This window comes from Arvicanthis niloticus, chromosome 2, assembly GCF_011762505.2.
Source record: "Arvicanthis niloticus isolate mArvNil1 chromosome 2, mArvNil1.pat.X, whole genome shotgun sequence".
Taxonomy (NCBI): domain Eukaryota; kingdom Metazoa; phylum Chordata; class Mammalia; order Rodentia; family Muridae; genus Arvicanthis; species Arvicanthis niloticus.
Window position 1 is genome coordinate 121,750,313 of NC_047659.1, and position 18,879 is coordinate 121,769,191.

At 42.9% G+C, this 18,879-nt stretch overlaps 1 protein-coding gene across 1 annotated transcript; it reads left to right on the forward strand.

The window, feature by feature from the left end:
• Positions 1 to 1,942: 1,942 nt before the first annotated feature.
• LOC143441203 (beta-defensin 127-like) lies at positions 1,943 to 9,794 on the forward strand. Its single transcript, XM_076928298.1, has 2 exons — positions 1,943 to 2,036; positions 9,478 to 9,794. The coding sequence occupies exons 1-2, from the start codon at positions 1,979 to 1,981 to the stop codon at positions 9,693 to 9,695; spliced, it is 276 nt and encodes a 91-aa protein (XP_076784413.1). The 5' UTR covers positions 1,943 to 1,978; the 3' UTR covers positions 9,696 to 9,794.
• The last annotated feature ends 9,085 nt before the right edge of the window (positions 9,795 to 18,879 follow it).

An 18,879-nucleotide genomic window follows, 5' to 3' on the forward strand; every position in this document is an offset into this window, starting at 1 on the left:
CAGGTGTATTCATTTTTTTTTTAAGCAGAAATAGGACACAATTTTTTAAAGTGTCCATCGGTAAAATACAACCTCAGGATCTTCCACTCATTCAAACCAAAGAGGCAATGGGTCTCAGCCACTTTCCTGTTGCTGTAATAAAATACCATAACCAAGGCAGTTTGTGTAAGGGAGAGTTTGTTTGGGGCTTATGGTTCCAGAGGGTTAGAGTCCATCACTAGCATGGCAGGGAAGTGGCGTATCAGGCCAGCATGGTGGCTGGAGCTAGAAGCTGAGAGCTCACACCTTGATCTGCAAACTGGGCAGACAGTGAACTGTGGATGGCATTGTGTGGCTTTGAAAACCTCCACACCCTTCTCCAGTGATGTACTTTCTCCAGCAAGACAGACCTCCTAAGCCTACCCAAACAGTTCCATCAACTACAACCTTAGTCTATACAGAACAATGTACTCAAACCATCCCAAATGTATACAATGAAAACTGTATAAAACATTGATGGAAGAGAGTGAAGGAGATGCAAAAAGTGGGAAGACACCACATGCTCATGGTAAGGGTGAATTAATATTGTTAAAAGGTCTGTTGTGAACAAGAATATCATCTATCATAGGCTCATGTGTGTAAGCACTGAGTCCCCAGTTGTTTGGAGGCATAGCCTTACTGGAGGAAGTGTATCACTGAGGGCCAACTTTGAGAGCATATGATCCATCCTACCTGCAGTTGGCTCTCTATGCTTTGTGCTTGTGGTAATGATGAAGGATATGTTTGTGGTAAGGAATAAAAGCTCTCAGCATCCTGCCCTAGCCACCATGTCTGCTTGCTGCTGGACCTCCCTGCCATGATGGTGATGGAGTCATCAGCCCATGTAAACCATTCCTTCTCTGAGTTGCATTTGACATGGGTTTTTTTTTTTTTTTTATTACAGCAACAGAAAAGTAATTAATACATTACCCAAATTGGCCTACAGATTCAATGGATTGCCATCAAAATTCCAATGGCGTTGCTCACAACAAGAAGGAAGAGCTAAAAATGTATGTATGAATGAAATGTATGAAACACATATACATCAAAGCAATTTTGAAGAACAAAGCAGGAAGCTTCAAAACATGCTCCTACCTGACTGCCAAATATGCTACAATGGTGTTGCAATCAAAACAGCGCAGTACTCATATGAAAACAGCTCATGGAACCATGGGGCAGAACACAAAGTAGAACAACAAGGCTCCAACATGTCTCCAACATGACCATAGACGTCTTCAACAGAGACACTGGGAAGACACCCTGGGGAGAGATTGGTCTCTTCAACCAACTGTGATGGGAAATCACATGCAGAGTATAAAAAGCTGACTTAATGGAACAGAGGGTAGAATTGTCACCAGAAGTCATGGAGAGCGGGGGGGGGGGGGGGGTGGGCAGGAGGAGCTGGAGAAAGGTCGGCCTCAAGGAATTTGGCTACAGTTACAGGAAGAGTGCACTCCAGGTTTCTATCACTCAACTTTATATAAAAATATGTTCATTCATGTCATTGAAAGATTCTTTCACAAGGCACCTACAATTGACATCTCTAAGCCCTAGAAACACAATAAAGGGGCAGCGTCTGCCCACAAAGGGTCTTCAGCTGACCCCCATGCAACGTAACACATGTTGATGTATAATGAGAGGCTAGGAGCAAAGTCTATCAACACCCCATGTGTAAAAGGAAGACTTCCTAGTGCATGTACCCACTCTGTGTGTACTTGCATGATGTCGCTAACTCTCTTCCATTCTTCTGCCCTTTGTCCAAGTACCTAGAATACTGTTTTGAGCAGTGAACAATCACTTACTGCTGTTGGCCAAGAGCCAATGCTCTTTATGCTGAGTCATTCATTCCTCATGGATCACCCTCTGAACTCCACCCCACGGAAGCAAATAAAACCTGAGTCTGGAGCCCAATCACAGAATGTCCTGGACTCTTGGATGTGCTAAGACCTTCTCAAAGATCATGAAATACTTGCTCCTGAATCTTTTGGTGTTTTTTATCCTGTGCCAGCTGTTTCCAGGTAAACAGAACCAAGGAAAAATGATGAGGGACTTAGGTTGGGGGAATTGCTGGGGGCGGGGGGGTGGTGGTGGCTATGATGGCCTTGCATTCATTGTGGGCAGAGGTCTCTGAGGTACCTGAAATCTACTGGACTACTTACCCTGAGCAGAATGCTTGGGAGTGTATCTGTTCAGCATCCCTGGGGCTGTAGGGTTGGGCAGGTATCAGATGCCCAGCTCTTTGCCCTGCTATTTGCTTCAATGAATGTCCCAATGATCCCGCTGGGGTCTGTATTACTTCAGCAATTTTTCCAGTCTCCACCGATGGTGAGTCTTGAAGCCTTTCTTAGATGTTAAGTCCTATTATTGCTTTCTATGAAGTCCCTGTTCTCCTTTTCTGAGATGGAAGTGTTCACAAAGCGATCATGTGGAAGAAAATGTAGACCTGGCTGATTTATCTCAGTCATTCAAGTCTGTTACTCAGTTAGTGGTTTACAATATAATTCTATAAACAAATGGTCAGTGTTTTGAAATTACTGTTTATATAGCTTGGATTTTTTTTTTTTTTGAAAAGAGATGATGGCTCTATTCTGGTGTGTGAAAAACCTTTTCTTTATGCATATAAAAGTCCATATAAATATGTATGTGAATGTAGTTTCACATGCATATTTAGTAAAAATGTAATGCATTGTTTTTAAAGTACTTATCTTGGCAGTATATACTCAACATTTTGGTTGACGTCGGCCTCAAAGCTTCTAGAAGTCACATGCTGTTCCATCATACGGATAACTGAAAGTGTATAAATCTATTTCCTATTGGGGGTTAAAATTAAGTATTTCCAGATCTTTCACAAAGCAAACAACAACTACAACTGAATTTTCCCACTTGGACAAAGTTTTCTAAATAATTTTTCAGAAGTTGACTTGGCAAGTCAAGACTAATTTTATGATTTAAGTTTTTATGAGCACTTTTTCAAAGTCTCCTTTGAGCCATACATATCGAGGAAATAAATTCCTTTCTAGTGCAAAGGGGCTTTAAAAGATCTGTAAAGGCATTTGTCATACAAACTTATAAAAAGCTGGCTGGAGAAACCTTCCATCATAGCTGGTGTGAAAGGAAAAGAAAGATTCTACATTGGCCAGACAAGGTCTTTGTGCCACAGTGAGTTATATATCTACACTGCTGTCCACACATGGGAGATTAGGGAAGAGGGCTTCCAGCTTCTGAGATTGCAAAGATTTGTCACACAAAGATCTATCTTGAAAATAAGGAGAAATCCAAATAAACAAGGAAACCATCCAGAAGGACATTGGGATTCATGACATGTCAGACTGACCAATTATTTGTTGTTCTATAGTTGACTTTGAAAGCCAGGATAGAGGGTAATGGATGTAGTTCAAGGCCCTGAGTACAACCCATGATGACAAAAAGAGAAAGAACCAGGCATCTCAAGAGTGAGAGCATGAATGTCTGAGTTGCCTCTAAGTTTTAGATAGCATGGGTAGGGAGAAGACAGCCAAATCTAAGGGAAGAGAAAGGGAGCGGGTGTGAGCACACTCCCAAATACCTGCTAAATAGTGAGACAAGCTGTCAGTGAGGGTAGATGCTTCAAACCAGAGGTGAGAATCCTAGTCTATTTAATTGAAATGGTAAATAGGGAAAAAACTACAAAAATAGAAAATTGTAAAGCCTAAATATAATTATAATGTTTGACTCATTAAATAAAAGCATATACTCTCTTATGAGATAAAGAAACTCAAATAATAGGTTGAATAAAAACCACAAATTTGGAAGCTGGAGAGATGGCTCAGAGGCTAAGAGCACTTGCTCTTACTCCAGAGGACCTGAGTTCTAGCCTCAGCACCTATGTCAAGGGGCTCACAGCTGCTGTAATTTCAGTTCTTGGGTTCTGATGCCTCTGACCTCCACAGGCATCTGTGCTCACATTCACAGACAGACAGATGCACACGCACGCACGTGCACGCGCACGCGCACACACAATTAACACACAATTAAAAATAAAATAAATCTGCTAGGCATGGTGGTACATGTCTTTAATCCCAGCACTTGGGAGGCAGAAGTAAGCAGATCTGTGTGAGATCAAGGCCAGCCTGGTCTACATAGTGAGTTCCAGCCCAGCCATGGCTATTTAAAAAGACCCTGTATCAAAAAAATTGATGACAGATAAAATTGATATAAAGATATGAAAATATCAAAATAGTAAAGTATAATTTCAGACAAATACATCCTAACAGAAACTTAGAATATCAGTCATATATGATAAAATAGTTCAAGGGGAAATACATAAATAATTAGCAGATGAGTTATGCTTAGTAATCAAGGAACTGGACACACTGGCACTTGTAATTTAAGCTTCCACATCTTCAAACTAACAAGTGACAATCCTCTTAGAGAAACAGTTAATAGTATTCACAGTTCTTCATTCCATCCACCAAGAAATATTTTCTAGTGCAAGAGATCAGTTCCAGAGCCCTGGGCATGCTCTACCCATACCTCCAGTCCTTAACCCAGGTCTTCACACTCGAGTAAGAAAACCAGACTGTGAATCTGGCCAGTACATTTTAAAGTGTCAATTAGTGAACATGAACTATAACCAACAGATATTCTTTATGAGCCCCCAAATAGAACACATTTTAGACCACTAAGAAAGTCTCATTAACTAATAGTACACCAATCATATTTGTCACCACGGTGAATAAAATTAATAGTGACAGAGGCACACACACACACACACACACACACACACACACACACACACACACACACAAAACCCCACACGTACTTAGAAAGGAGGAAGAATGTTACTAAACAAACCCTGTGCTAAAGAAACCAAATCATATTCACTAACAAGCAAGACTCAAGGAGGGGCAGCTGGGAAGGCAGCTCCCTGACCACAAGGAGAGTGCACTGTCACAAAGCTACACAACCCAGGGCCTGAGCACTGAAGATGGGAGGCTTTTGTTTAAATTATATTTTATCCTATTTATTTATTGATTGATTGATTTATTTTGGTTTTTCGAGACAGGGTTTCTCTGTGTAGCCCTGGCTGTCCTGGAACTCACTCTGTAGACCAGGCTGGCCTCGAACTCAGAAATCCACCTGTCTCAGCCTCCCAAGTGCTGGGATTAAAGGCATGTGCCACCACTGCCCAGCTTATTTTATCCTTTATTTATTTATTTATTTATTTATTTATTTATTTACTTTGCAGTCTGTCTGGAGGTATTAGAGGTCAGGACAAGAGTACCTTGATAGGAGAGAAATATTAACTAGGAAAAGTCCCAAAGACCCTCTTAAGTGCTAGCTGCATGTACAATCTCTCTTGGTGGTCCAGCCAGCTGTGCACCGATAACTACACACAATTCTGGAAGTCAGTTATGCTTCTACTAAAAGTAAGGTTTTGGCTTTTGGTGGTACTACAGCGACAGTCCAGCCTGCTACACTCCAACGTGCACTCAGTAAACTATCATTGTTTTTTTAAAAATCAACATTCAGAGCTCGATACATGTATTTTTATTTCTTTTTGCTGTGTGTGTGTGTGTGTGTGTGTGTGTGTGTGTGTGCTTGAGACAGGGTTTTTCTATGTAGCCTGACTAGCCTGGAACTCACTATGTAGACCAGGCTGGCCTTACAGAGGTCTGCTTGCTTCTGTTTCCTAAATGCTGGGATTAGAGGCCCAGCATCTAATAGATTTGTGCTTAGTGTTATTACATAGATTTTTTTCTAACTGTTCCTTTTTACCTGTTTTCATCCTGATACTTAAATGGCATTTTTAATTAAAATTATATGTGTTTCCTCTTAAATTAGATAAGGCAATAAATTTGAATGGAGGTAACTTTAAAAACAGTTCCTAGAGAATTTTGCACAGTGTTTTGATCATGTTTACTCTCCTCACTCCTCCAGATCCTCCTTCCCTCCCAACCCAGCTTTGTGTCCTTCTTTTTCCCCATCAATTTATTTATTTATTCACTTTACATCCTGATTGCAGCCCCTCTCCTTCCTCTCCTCCCAGTCCCACCACTACAAATCCCTCTCCCAATAACCCCCTCCTCTTCTTCTCAGAGGCAGGGAAGCTTCCCTTGGGTATCATCTCGCCCTGGGACCTCAAGTCCCAGCAGCTCTAAGCACATTCTCTCCCACTGAGGCCCAACCAGGCAGTCCGGGTAGGGGAAGGGGATTCAATGGCAGGCAGAGGGTCAGAGATAGCCCCCACCCCAATTGTTAGGGGACCCACATGGAGACCAAGCTGCACATTTGCTACAAATGTGTAGGGGACCTAGGTCTAGCTCCTGCATGCTCTTTAGTTGGTGGTTCAGTCTCTGTGAGCCACCCTGGGGCCAGATTAGTTGACTCTGTAGGTCTTCTTGTGGTGTCCTTGACTCATCCAGGTCACTCAATTCTCATTCTCTCTCTCTCTCTCTCTCTCTCTCTCTCTCTCTCTCTCTCTCTCTCTCTTTCTCTCTCTCTCTCTCTCCCTCTCTCTCTCCCATGAGACTCCTCAAGCCCCACCTGATGTTTGGCTGTTGGTCTCTGCATCTATTTCCATCTGCTGCTGGATGATACCTCTCAGGAGACAGTTATGCCAGGTTCCAGTTCCGGTCTGCAAGCATGGCACAGTATCACTAATAGTGTCATCTTTATCCCTGCTCATCTTCTGTCCTCCTTTTAAAGATAGCATCTACTGTGTAACCCTGGCTGAAAACTCTAAATCCTGCCAGGGCCTTCCAAGTCTGGGATTAGAGGTATGTACCACCATACCTGCAGAGGCAGTGATTAGAAGCCATTACTGGTTAAGCACTCGGCTGAGTTCCCAGAGGTTAGTTCTCCAAACCCTGAATATCTTTAGTCATGAGGGAAAAAAAAAACACTTTGGGATTTTATCTCATCCTAGTCAGGACAGAACAACAGATGTGAGGATGTGGGGAAAGGAAATCCATATACACTGTTAGTGACAAGGTACATTGATGTAACCAGCATGAAAATCAGTACAAAAGATCCTCAAAAAACTAAAAATAGACTTATCATATGACCCAGTTAAATCACTTCTGGGTATATACATGAAGGACTCTAAAGTGACATCCTAGAGATGTCTGCACTGGGTGTTTGTGGCAGAGTTGTTCAAAACAGCCAGGGGTTAGGATCCGCTTGGATCTTGTAAAAAGGTAAATAAAGTATGCTGTGTACAGTGTACACAACAGAATCCGATTCAACTATTAAAAGAATCAACTTGTATCATTTTCCAGAAGATTGTTAGAATCATATTAAGCAAAATAATTCATACGAAAAGGCCAGTCTCTAGACGGGCAGTGGTGGCGCACGCCTTTAATCCCAGCACTTAGGAGGCCGAGGCAGGCGGATTTCTGAGTTCGAGGCCAGCCTGGTCTACAGAGTGAGTTCCAGGACAGCCAGGGCTACACAGAGAAACCCTGTCTCGAAAAACAAAACAAACAAAAACCAAACCAAACCAAAGCCAGCCTCATGTGTTTCCTCTCACTTTATAGATTCTTTATAGACCCACAAACTGTTTCTATTGGTCTGTAGGTGACATGAAAGCTGAAGGGAGACCAAGGCAAGGGAGGAGACTAGGGAGAGAGGGAAAAGAAGAAAGGGAATTAAGGAGAGGGAATGGGAGTGATTAAATACAGTCAAAGACCATGATTGCCATCAAAGACATTGCCTGTGTGAAACTGGAATTTTGTACAATAGATATGCATCTATGAAAAACCTCTGTGACTCTGGGAGAACATTTGTAGTTAATAATCCAACATCTAGACACAACAAATGGAGGATGATGTTGTATGTGTTTTCTGATTTATTTGTTTATTTCATTGCTCGTAATTCAAATGTGTTTCATTAGAAAATCCATTTAGGTACACTTAACAATCAATGGGACAATTCTTAAAATAAATTTTAGATTTATTTGCTTTCTTTTATGCATTTGGTTGTTTTGCATGCATGTATGGATGTGCACCATTCAAGTGCCCAGTGCCTGCAGAAGCCAGAAGAGGGCACCAAATCCCTGGAACTAGAGTTAAAGACTGAGCTGAGAACTAGTGCTTTCAAATTAAAAGCCATCTCCCCAGCCTAGCAACAGACACATTTTGACAGATGGGCTACCTTAGTAACAACTTCCATGAGTCTTGGAGTACTAGAACTGCCCAGACGTTTTCTGTAAGATTACCAACAAGCCTTTCACAGACCTATTTTATTCGTGGCAACCCCAGGCTCTGTAAGATGGGTCTATTGAGAATTGACTGTTGTGTGGATAGTCTTCCAAAGATGACAAAGGTTCCATTACAGCATATTGGTTCTCTCAGCCCGCACCATCAGCACCAGCTACTGAATCATCAGGAGTGCTAATTTGCAAGTCTGTTTCTGACTGGCTTAATCCAAAGCTCTGAAGGAGTGAGTCCCAGAGACCTATAATATAGTGAGCCGAATCCACAGAGCAAGTGGTGATGTGTGTTAAAGTGGGGATCAGTGACTGAGTCTCTATAGCTGTACATCCGAGGTCTCCCATGTTGATTTCATTATATTGCCAGCTCATTGTTGAAACCACTTTATCAAGCTATGATTGACAGACGGGAGCTATATGTACTCAATGTGGGCTAGTGGATGGATCCGGAAGTGAACATATGATCATTACCACAGTCTATAACCTGTCCTTAGTTACTTATCTATTGCTGAGAAGAGATACCATGACCAAGGCAACTTACAGAAAAAAAGAGTTTACTGGGGGGACTAACAGTTTCAGAGGATGAGTCCATGACCATCCTGGGGAGAGCGTGGGAGCAGACAGGCTTGCATAGTGCTGGAACTAGAGCTTAGTGTTCTCGTATTGAGACAACAACCATGAAGGACAACAGGCTGACTAAAAAAAGCGTGGTTATTTTAAAACCTCAAAGCCCACCCCTCAGTGACACACCTCTTCCAATGAGGCCACACCTCCTAGTCCTTCCCAAATAGTTCCACCAACTGGGAACCAAGCATTCAAATATATGAGTCTACGGGGGACCACTTTGGTTCATGATGGTATCCAAGAACCACCGTAAGCCCACTCACTGCCTCCAAGAGCTTCCTTATTCCTGAAGCAAAGGTTATTAATAAATTTCTGATGACAATCGTAAGGCCTTGTTGGAGTTAAAATTTTGTGTCTTTGGGAATAATAACCCAGCTGGCACAGAGTTAAGTTAGCATGTTGTGCACCTAATTTATTTGCAAAATCACACAGCTTTTGATCATCCCAGTTCCTGTCAGCTAGTGTTTCTTTGGCATTGGTAGGAAGATAGGAAGATCTTTGAGAACATGGCACACTGGCCCTTTCTTTGCTTTGCTTGCATAATTACCTTTCAATGAGTCTGGGCTCTTGTGGAGATAGCTGAAGGAGCTCCTTCAGATGAGGCCCCAAATCTTGAATTTACAGCCCTTCTTTACTCTTGTCAGTCTACAGGTGCCGCAAAGCTTGCTGGGTCATAAGAGGACACTGCAGGAAACACTGCAAATCCAGCGAGCTGGTGAAAAAGCCATGCAACAATGGGGACTACTGCTGTACTGCAAGCAAGATGGACCCTCTGCCACAGGCACCCAAAAATGCGATTAGTCGTAATTTCAGAGGATACACCAGAAGCGGGCCAGTAGTGGTCCTCATGAGCAATAAATAATACGTTAGAGTTATGCTGAAAATAATTTGGTCCTCTGCAGAGCAGGTGGTGCCAGCTCAAGTATCTCCCAAGTGTCCATTAAATCTGTGGCTTCCTCTCTGTCGTCTCTCATCTCTGTTCTCACAGGGCTGCCGGCAGACATTGAGGTGCCAAAGCACAGAACCAACTAACCCATGCTAAACATTCCAGTAGTTAGATGGAAACTGAAAACATTCAGCACACTGTGGAACTTTCCTCAAATATAAATACTAAATGGTTTCCCTCAAGACAAACAGTTTTCTATTTCTTTTGGGCCTACTTGCTGGTGTCCTATGTCTGTGGCTCCTTGTTCTCCATCCAAGTGCCTGCCTTCAAAAAGGCAATAAGGGAAGCCATTGTGGACACTTGTGTTAATTTGTCTTCTAGTTCAATGTAAGTAACTCCTTGGTGTGTATTTCTTTGTTGTTTTACCCACATCTACCAGGACCCTAAGAGCTCTTTTCAAAACATGAAAAATACCTTTAGTTAGTCCATCCTATGAATCACTAACTTGTCTTTTATCCTAAACTTCAGTCTGATGTCCTGCCCGAGTAAAATGGGCCCGAGAAGTCAGTCCTTCTGCCAACTTTGCTTAAGAAAAATGGCTGCGAATATCTCAGGGGCAGAACTCTTGCCTAGCCTGTATCAGACTCTGTTCTCTCTCTCTCTCTCTCTCTCTCTCTCTCTCTCTCTCTCTCTCTCTCTCTCTCTCTCTCCATCTCTCTCTCTCCTCATCTCTCTCTTTCTCTCTCTCCCTCTCTCTGTGTGTGTGCGTGTGTATGTGTGTGCACCCACGTGTGTGTGTGTGTATGTGTGTGTGTAAGAGAGAGAGAGGAGACAGAGAAACAGACAGGAATGTGTAGAAGATCATACAAGTGCCCTTCATTCACTTTAATAAATGATTCAGGAAAACTAGAGATAGATACAATATAGCTGTGACTTAAGACACACATTGTATAGACATTCTTACAGATTCCTAAGAGTGGACTTTGACCTTTCCCTCCATCACTTACAGTGATCAGCTCCACACAGAGTAAGCATCATCTTGAAACTACAAAACAACTACAAGAAAGCATAATGGGAAACCACAGGCACTAGTCTAAGACGTATTACTCTAAAGTTCACTCAAAATATCAGGAAACAGAAGCAAAAATAGACAGAGGGGATTCCATTAAACTTGAGTGCTTCTGAACAGCCAAGGAGACAGCCAGAAGCCTGAGGTGACAAGCTACAGACAGAGAGGAGGTGTTTGCATTGTGTAAGGAGATCAGTCCTCAGCATACAAAAGTCTGAACTCTATAGAAAGAAAACAGACTGGCTTCTAGACTGGAAAGGAGTCTCAATAGACACTTCTCTAAAGAACACACACAGTGGCCAACAGGTGTATGGAAAATGCCCCAACTCAGCTAAAAATTGCAAGTTAAACTACATCGAGTTACTGCTGGCATCTGTTCAAATGGCTAATGTCAAAAAGAAAGCAGATACAAACATGAGAGGAGAGGGTAGGCTAATCCCTCATGCTACAGCTGGGAATCTAAATTAAGATGGCTATTACAGGAAACAAAGTTGAGGGAGGGGCAGATAAAAAAAACCAAAACCCTAAGACTTCTTAGTTCAAACTTCTGAACAATCCAACAACCCAACTTCTAAGTTCACCCCCTCTTCTCCCCCTCCTCCCCCTCCCTTCACCCCTCTGTCACACACACACACACACACACACACACACACACACACACACACACACACACAATAATAAAATGAATTAATAAATATTTAAACTATTACAAAAAAACCCCTTCCAACAGACTCTAGAATTTGGCCCTATACACATTCTGCAAGTCATGCTTAAAGAAATGAGCAGTCTCATCATTCTTCTGGCACAGAAGTCTGTTTTCCAAGGCTATACTTTGCCACCCTCCCTCTTCCGTATGCTGAGCTCTGACCCATATGGTCCAGCAGCCCTATGTACTGTTAGAATGGGTCTCAAGAGAATAGCTTTCAATGTCCAAGGCTGACCTTAGGTCAGGCTGTCATGAGGAAAGCTCGCAGGCAAACTGGCCAGCTTCTGGACCATAAAGATTCTAAATTCTTCATTTCATTTGATTCCACATACATGTTGAGAATGCAGGTCTCATTCTTCATCCAAGCTTGGTTTCCATGTGATAAAACTGAGCTGTGTTAAGTTTATGTTGAAGTTCTTCTACACAGCAGAGTTAAGAGTCTAATGCTTTATGGATTGAACCAGCTCTAAATCCCACCAGACTGCACAACTAAATCTGAAGTCTGGTAGCTGAAGAGATGATGCAGTGGTTAGGAGCACTGATGCTCTCTAAAGAGACCACATTTCCCATAACTTTTTCTTTTCTTATAAAGGAAAATATTTAATTGGGCTGGCTTACAGGTTCAGAGGTTCAGTCCATCATCATCAAGGTGGGAGCAGGACATTATCTAGGCAGGATGGTGCAGGCAGAGCTGAGAGTTCTACATCTTCATCTGAAGGCTGCTAGTGGAAGACTGGCTTCTAGGCAGCTAGGGTGAGGGCCTTAAAGTCTACACCCACAGTGACACACCTACTCCAACAAGGCCATGCCTTCTAATAGTGTCAATCCCTGGGCCAAGCATATACAAACCATCACATTCTACTTCCTGGCCCCCATAGACTTGTTCAAACATATGAGTCTATGGGGGCCATACCTAAACATAGCATAATGCAAAATAATACATTTAGTCCAACTTCAAAAGTCCTCATGGTCTATCACAGACTCAAAATGTTAAAAGTTCAAAGTTCAGACTCTCTTCTGAGATTCATCCATTCACTTAAGTGTAATCCCCAAAGCAAGACAGGAAACCACCTGGGCAAACTCCAAACTCTGCATCTCCATGTCTGATGTCAAAGCAGTCTTCAGATCTCCAACTCTTTTTTTCATCTTTGTTGACTGCAACACACTTCATTCTCCTTGGCTGGTTCCACTCCCTGTTGGCAGCTTTCCTCGGAAGATAGCCCACGGATCTGATATCTCAAACATATTGGGGTCTCCAAGGCAACTTCAATGTTACAGCTTCTTGTTTCAGTGTCTGGGATCCATACATAATTTTCTGGGCTTCTCCAAAGGGCTGGCATCACTTCTCTAGCTCTGCCCTTCGTAGCACTATAAGCTCAGGTTAATCCATTCCATTGCTGCTGCTGTTCTTGCTGATCATCCCATGGTACTGGTGTCTCCAATACACTGGGGTCTTCCACTGCAACTAGGCTTCACCAGTAGCCTCTCATAGGCTCTCTTCATGGTGCCAAGCCTCAACTCCTTTGCATGACCGCTTCAGTCCTGGGCCACCAATTGCAACTGAGGCCTTCACCAGTGGCCTTCTATGGCCTCTCACAGTGCCAAGCCTCAGCTGCTCTTCATGACCCCTTCATACTTCAAAGCCAGTACCACATGGGTGACTCTTACACATTACCAAGTACAGCTGCAACACAAGAAACAACCTTGGCTATCTCTGGAACACAGTTTCTTTTTGTGCTCAGAAAACACTTTCCAGAAGATTTCACCTCAGTGATGCTGCTCACTTCTTAATCACCACTAATTTCTTAGCTCCAGCTAACCACCAGCATCCATTGTCCTAGTAGTCTCCTTCTCCTCTTGACTGTAAAGCCAGAGCCACATGGCTGAAGCTGCCAAAGTTCTGCTGCTTGCATGAGTGGTGTTCCGCGCGCCTCTTGAGTCCCCTTTTCGCCTGTGAATAAGGACACGTGAGGCAATAATCGGGTATCACTACAAACGAGGCTTTACTCTGTATCACAGACGTGAAAAGACGCGGAAGGGCTGAAGACAGGAAGAGGCACCGCTTAAATACACCCTAGAGTGACTTATTCACTTCTGATTGGCTGTTCGCTCACCACCCAATATTACGCCTCGGGATTGGCCAGTGACTTTGGCGGGCTTTCTGCCTTTGCAGCTGCGCAGTTACTTGTTTACTACTGGGAAGACACGATGCCAGCACCATCTTGGAATGGCGCATACTGACTGCAGCTCCCAACATCTCTCCCTGTTTAAATTATTAATATGGAACAGCCTATTGCCTATCAAACGCAGTACCAATCAAGATTGGTACTACTGGTTCCAGCTCCCAACAAGCTGGAACATGCCCCCTTGTTTTATTACAGTATCAGTAGCCTTCTGTTTTCTTTTCTTTCTTTCTTTCTTTCTTTCTTTCTTTCTTTCTTTCTTTCTTTTTTTTTTTTCCGAGACAGGGTTTCTCTGTGTAGCCCTGGCTGTCCTGAAACTCACTCTGTAGACCAGGCTGGCCTCAAACTCAGAAATCTGCCTGCCTCTGCCTCCCAAGTGCTGGGATTAAAGGCGTGCCCCACCACCACCCGGCTACCCTTCTGTTTTCTAACTCCTTCACTGCCTAAGCTTGGCTGTCCAGGATCTTGCTCTGTAGATTGACCTTGAACTCAGATCTGCATGCCTCTCTCCTGGGATTAAAGGTGTGTACCATCATGACTGGAGTTAAACTTTTCTTCACTTAGAACTTGCTCTGTCCCAGACTGGCCTTGAACTCAGAGATCTGCTTGGTTTTGTCTCCTGGCTTAGCTGGGTAGGATCTTGCCCCCATTCTCTTAATCTGTTATCTTCTAGAACACAGGATTCAGTTCCATTTCACTTTCTGGTGCCCTTTAATCCTGAACCATTTTTCCTTTCTAAGTTTGCCTCGCTTGTTCAAAACTCTCTTCATGAGCCTTAACTAGAGAACAAAGTCTCTGCTGGGCTTTTTTTGAGACTTCCTTTGTCAATGAAATTAATATAAATCTCTTTACCTTAGACTCAGGTAGACTCTTCAGACAAGGGCAAAAAGCAACTTCATCAAAATACCACAAAACAGTCTCTAGGCCACATTCTGAAATTCTTCTGCACTGAAACCTCATGGGCCAGGTCTGCACAGTTCAAATCATCCTCAGCAATGAAGTCTTCCAAATTCCTACTAGGAGAGCTCATTAAGGCCAATTTAAAGCATTCCACTGCTTTCCAAAGTCCTCAAATCTACTTTCCTCCTTCGAACAAAAGTGTGGTCAGGCCTATCACAACAATACCCCAGTTCCTGGTACCAACTTCTGTCTTAGGTAGGGTTTTACTGCTGTGACCAGACATCATGACCAAGGCAAGTCTTATAAAGGACAACATTTAATTGGGCTGGCTTACAGGTTCAGATGTTCAGTCTATCATCATCAAGGACAGCACCTAGACAGACATGGTGCAGAAGGAACTGAGGGTTCTACATCTTGTTCTGAAGGCTGCTAGTGGAAGACTCCATTTCCCATAACTTATGTCAGCTGGTTACCATGCCCTGGAACTCCAGCTCCAGATCTCATACCCTCTTCTGGCCTCCTCAGGTATTGCACTCTTGTGTACAAACCCACACGCTCACATATATGAGTAATAAGTAAAAATAAAAATCTTTTCATTAAATCTGGAGTCTGATTTTAACAAGGGTGGTCCACAAAGTTGCAGGAAATAAAAGGTGTTCCTAATCTCCTCCCAGTGCGCTCAGCTGAGAGATCCCAGCCCCGATCTCCAGAGTGTTCTGTGGACTCCATTGAATTCAAATAGCATCTCTGCATTGTCTCTTTGTGTGGTCATCTTTTCCTACCACAACAATTGAGGTGGCTGGATTCAGGTTGGACTCCAAGCATTTGTTTCTATAACTCAATCTCAAGCCACCAAGGTCACAATTGAATTAATTATGATGTCACAGACTGCGATGAATTACCTGCTTACCACTCTTCCAAGGGCAGGAAGTGAAGTACTGTCTTCAAAACCAAGAACAATATAAACCCAGCCTCCACCTCCCCAGCCTTATAGATAAACACAGGGCTATAGTGGAAGTGACTAAGAGATGTAGGACTATGCTACCTTGAAAGGTAGACCAGTTTTCTGTGTCCTAAAGGCATATCTAGATGCTGGGGTTTCTGCAGGCTATGCCAGAGCTCCTCATCAACAGTAATATCCAAGGTTACTGTAAATGCCTTTGACTGGGAGCATCTTTGGCAACAGTGGGTAACTCTGTATGGCTGTCTGTTGGAATCACACCATACATTGAATTTCTCACACTCTATTGCAAGTCAGCTCTGTTATCAAGTCACTTTCCCTGTTGGAACAGAGGTTAGCACTTCAGTTTCTATATGGACATGTATTCACTTTGTTTCCATAAGCTTTCACTGAGCTGATGCTTTGTGCCTCAGGAGGGCTTTGTGCCTACCCTTAGCAACCTCATGGTCTAATGTAGAGAGGTATTGATGAGGAGAGATTGAGGGTTGGTGTCCAAGACATAGACTCTCTGTGTAGTCCTGGCTGTCATAGAACTCAGTTTTTGTAGAGCAGGCTGGCCTCAAACTCAGAGATCCGCCTGCCTCTGCATCCAGGGAATAAAGACTAAAGGCACTTACCCCCACCTGGCTGGTAGAGATCTTGACAGCAGGCTTAGTCTAGAGTGAGGAGGACTGTGGGAATGGGATAGAGCCCTGACAAGAGACCTGGAGAAGCTAAGGATGAAGTCCTAAGTGGCTGGGGCCAGCCCTGGCTTGGGTGTGAGGGGGGGAGAAAGCTGCAGCTGCTTCTTCTTACTTCTGCTTCTCCCACTGGTTCTTCTCCAGGCAGCCCCTATGCTAATGTAACTGACCTGCAGTCAGAGATCCTGTGGCCAGAAATTGGCACTTGCATCCCAGCCCTAAGACCAGCAGGGAGTTAAGTAAATAGCCTTGTGCTATCCTAAAAACATCTTCTGAGGTAAAAGACTGCAGGCTAGGGTGATTAACACCTGTAGCCTTACAGCAGAGGATTAGGCAATGTGGCCTTTGTTCTATCTCAGCAGGAACTCCTGGCTCTATCTTGTGGCTGGCTGGGTCACAGGAAGAAAAGACACTTAGAAAAGTTGCTATAGAGTTTATTAAGTGTAAAAAGTATCCTATGAAAGCTATCTGAGCGGAAAAGCAGAAAGGTCCTAAGTGGGAAAAAGGAAAACTTCTTTTCTATTTGGGAAAAGAAAAATTTTCTATTCTATCTCTATTTCTATCTTCTATTCTTACTCTATTCTAACTAACCTAACTCGCTACTCTAACTGACTATTCTAACTCACCATTCTAACTGACTCTCATCTCTTTGTCCTCAGAACTTATACATCTTTCAGAGTACATGGTCACATGTTACAAGGTTCATCACAAGGTCACACCAAAATTCAAGTCATAAATTGAAATACAAGTTTACAACACAGAATGTACACATCAATATCCATTAGGAGGAATTATCTAGCTAGACATTCATCACCTGTCTAGCTCCACAGGTTCGCAGAAAGTTTGAGACTATAAATTAGTGAAGTTTGGTATAGATAACCCCAGGCAATATTTTCTCTTCTGTCCTTGTACCTATAATAAAACATGGATTCCCTATAGTGACCTACATTAACTGTTTTTACAACTTCTTGGAATGTGCTCTGAGCAGGAGAAGGTCTTGTTACTATCTTTCTCAGGGCAATTAACTTTCTCAGGGCAATTAACTGATAACACTCAGGAGACTGGCAGAGTTCTCTTTGAAGTTTCAACCATGCCCCTGAGGGACTTAATAGCAGTCCCGATATAAAAGAGCTTAGTAATCATTGATATAATTTTAGGAATTCTTATAGGGTCATCATTAAGACTTAAGAAGTCATCTATTTGCCTATATAGTGTCACTACAAACAGTACATTTTTGTGGATCTGCAAAGATCTGCTATAATAATAATAATAATACTACTAATAATAATAATAATAATGGGAAAAGCATATTAATAGCAGGAATCTTTCCTAAAATCATGTCCACAACAGCCTTGGTAATGGGGCACACTCGTTGCAGATTATATAATAACCTGAGGAAAGCATTTCAGGATGATTATCTGCTCATTATTAGCTTGTCCCATTATGGCTCCTGACACCAAAGGTGAATTTTCCCTCTCTGAACTCCCAAACATGTCCTCCAGGTCTGTGGCTTACAAGCTTCACTTGTGCTCTCAGGGATTGTTTCAGATACTCAGGCCACACAGCAGCCAATGGGCTGGTGTCTTGCTTGAGTGTGTGTTTACGTCTCTCTCTGGCTCAATGCCCATCCCTCTGCCCACACAACAGAAAGACCAATAAAAGTCTTGGCCACATTCACACTGTACCTGTGTTCTAGATGCCTGGATCTGTGTCCTACCTCCTAAGAACCATGAGGCTTCTGCTGCTGACTCTTCTTCTCCTTACTCTTCTACCCCAAGTGATACCAGGTAACAGAACCATGGGAAATGACCAAAATGGCATCTTGGTGGTTTGAAAGTTTTGCTACAGCTCTCAAGGAAGTTCTTCATGTCCTCATATTCTGGAATTTGGCAAGCAAAATGTCTGCAGGGTAGCTACACGGATGACAGAGCTGGCTTTTATCTCCCTTGGACTCTGAAAGTCTAGGGCTTGACAAACATTGCTTTTTAAAGGTTACCCAAAGGCCTGGCTAAGACCTTGATGCTCTTGTACCAGAAAACCTGCCTCCTCAAATAATTCAACCATAGTCATGGGGTAGATTTCTTTTTTATATAGCTGTTTACTTCTATTTTTTTAACTTTATTTTTACCTGGTGGGAGGAGAGCACATATATGGGTGTCACAGTGCACACATGGGAGATCAGAGAAAAAAAAACTGTGGGAGTCTGTAGTCTCCCTTCATTGTTAGGGACATAGGGTCAACTCAGGTCTACCAGGCTAAATAGCAAGTGTGTGGAGCCATCTTGTCAGCCCCAGGTAAGTTTCTTGATATGGGTAGCTTGACACAGGTCTGGGGAGCTTTGTAGTGACTGTCCCCTGATGCCTTACAAGTAATAAGTTTACTTTCATTGATGAGTGATCAATCATACTTTGAGAAAAGCTAAACATGGGTGGGGGAAAAAGTCAGGAACAGCTATTTGGAGAAGCATGGTATTATCAATCTGCAGCTAGGAAGGAGCCTGAGGGCCATGTCCTGCTATGGTCACAGTGGTGGGACCATAGGGTGGAATTCCAGGTTTAGAATCATCCACCAACACTAACTGAAAATCATTGACCTCTCCTTTGATTATTTAGACTATGGTGCTGATAAAAGATGCTCGAGACATTTTGGGATCTGCAGGAA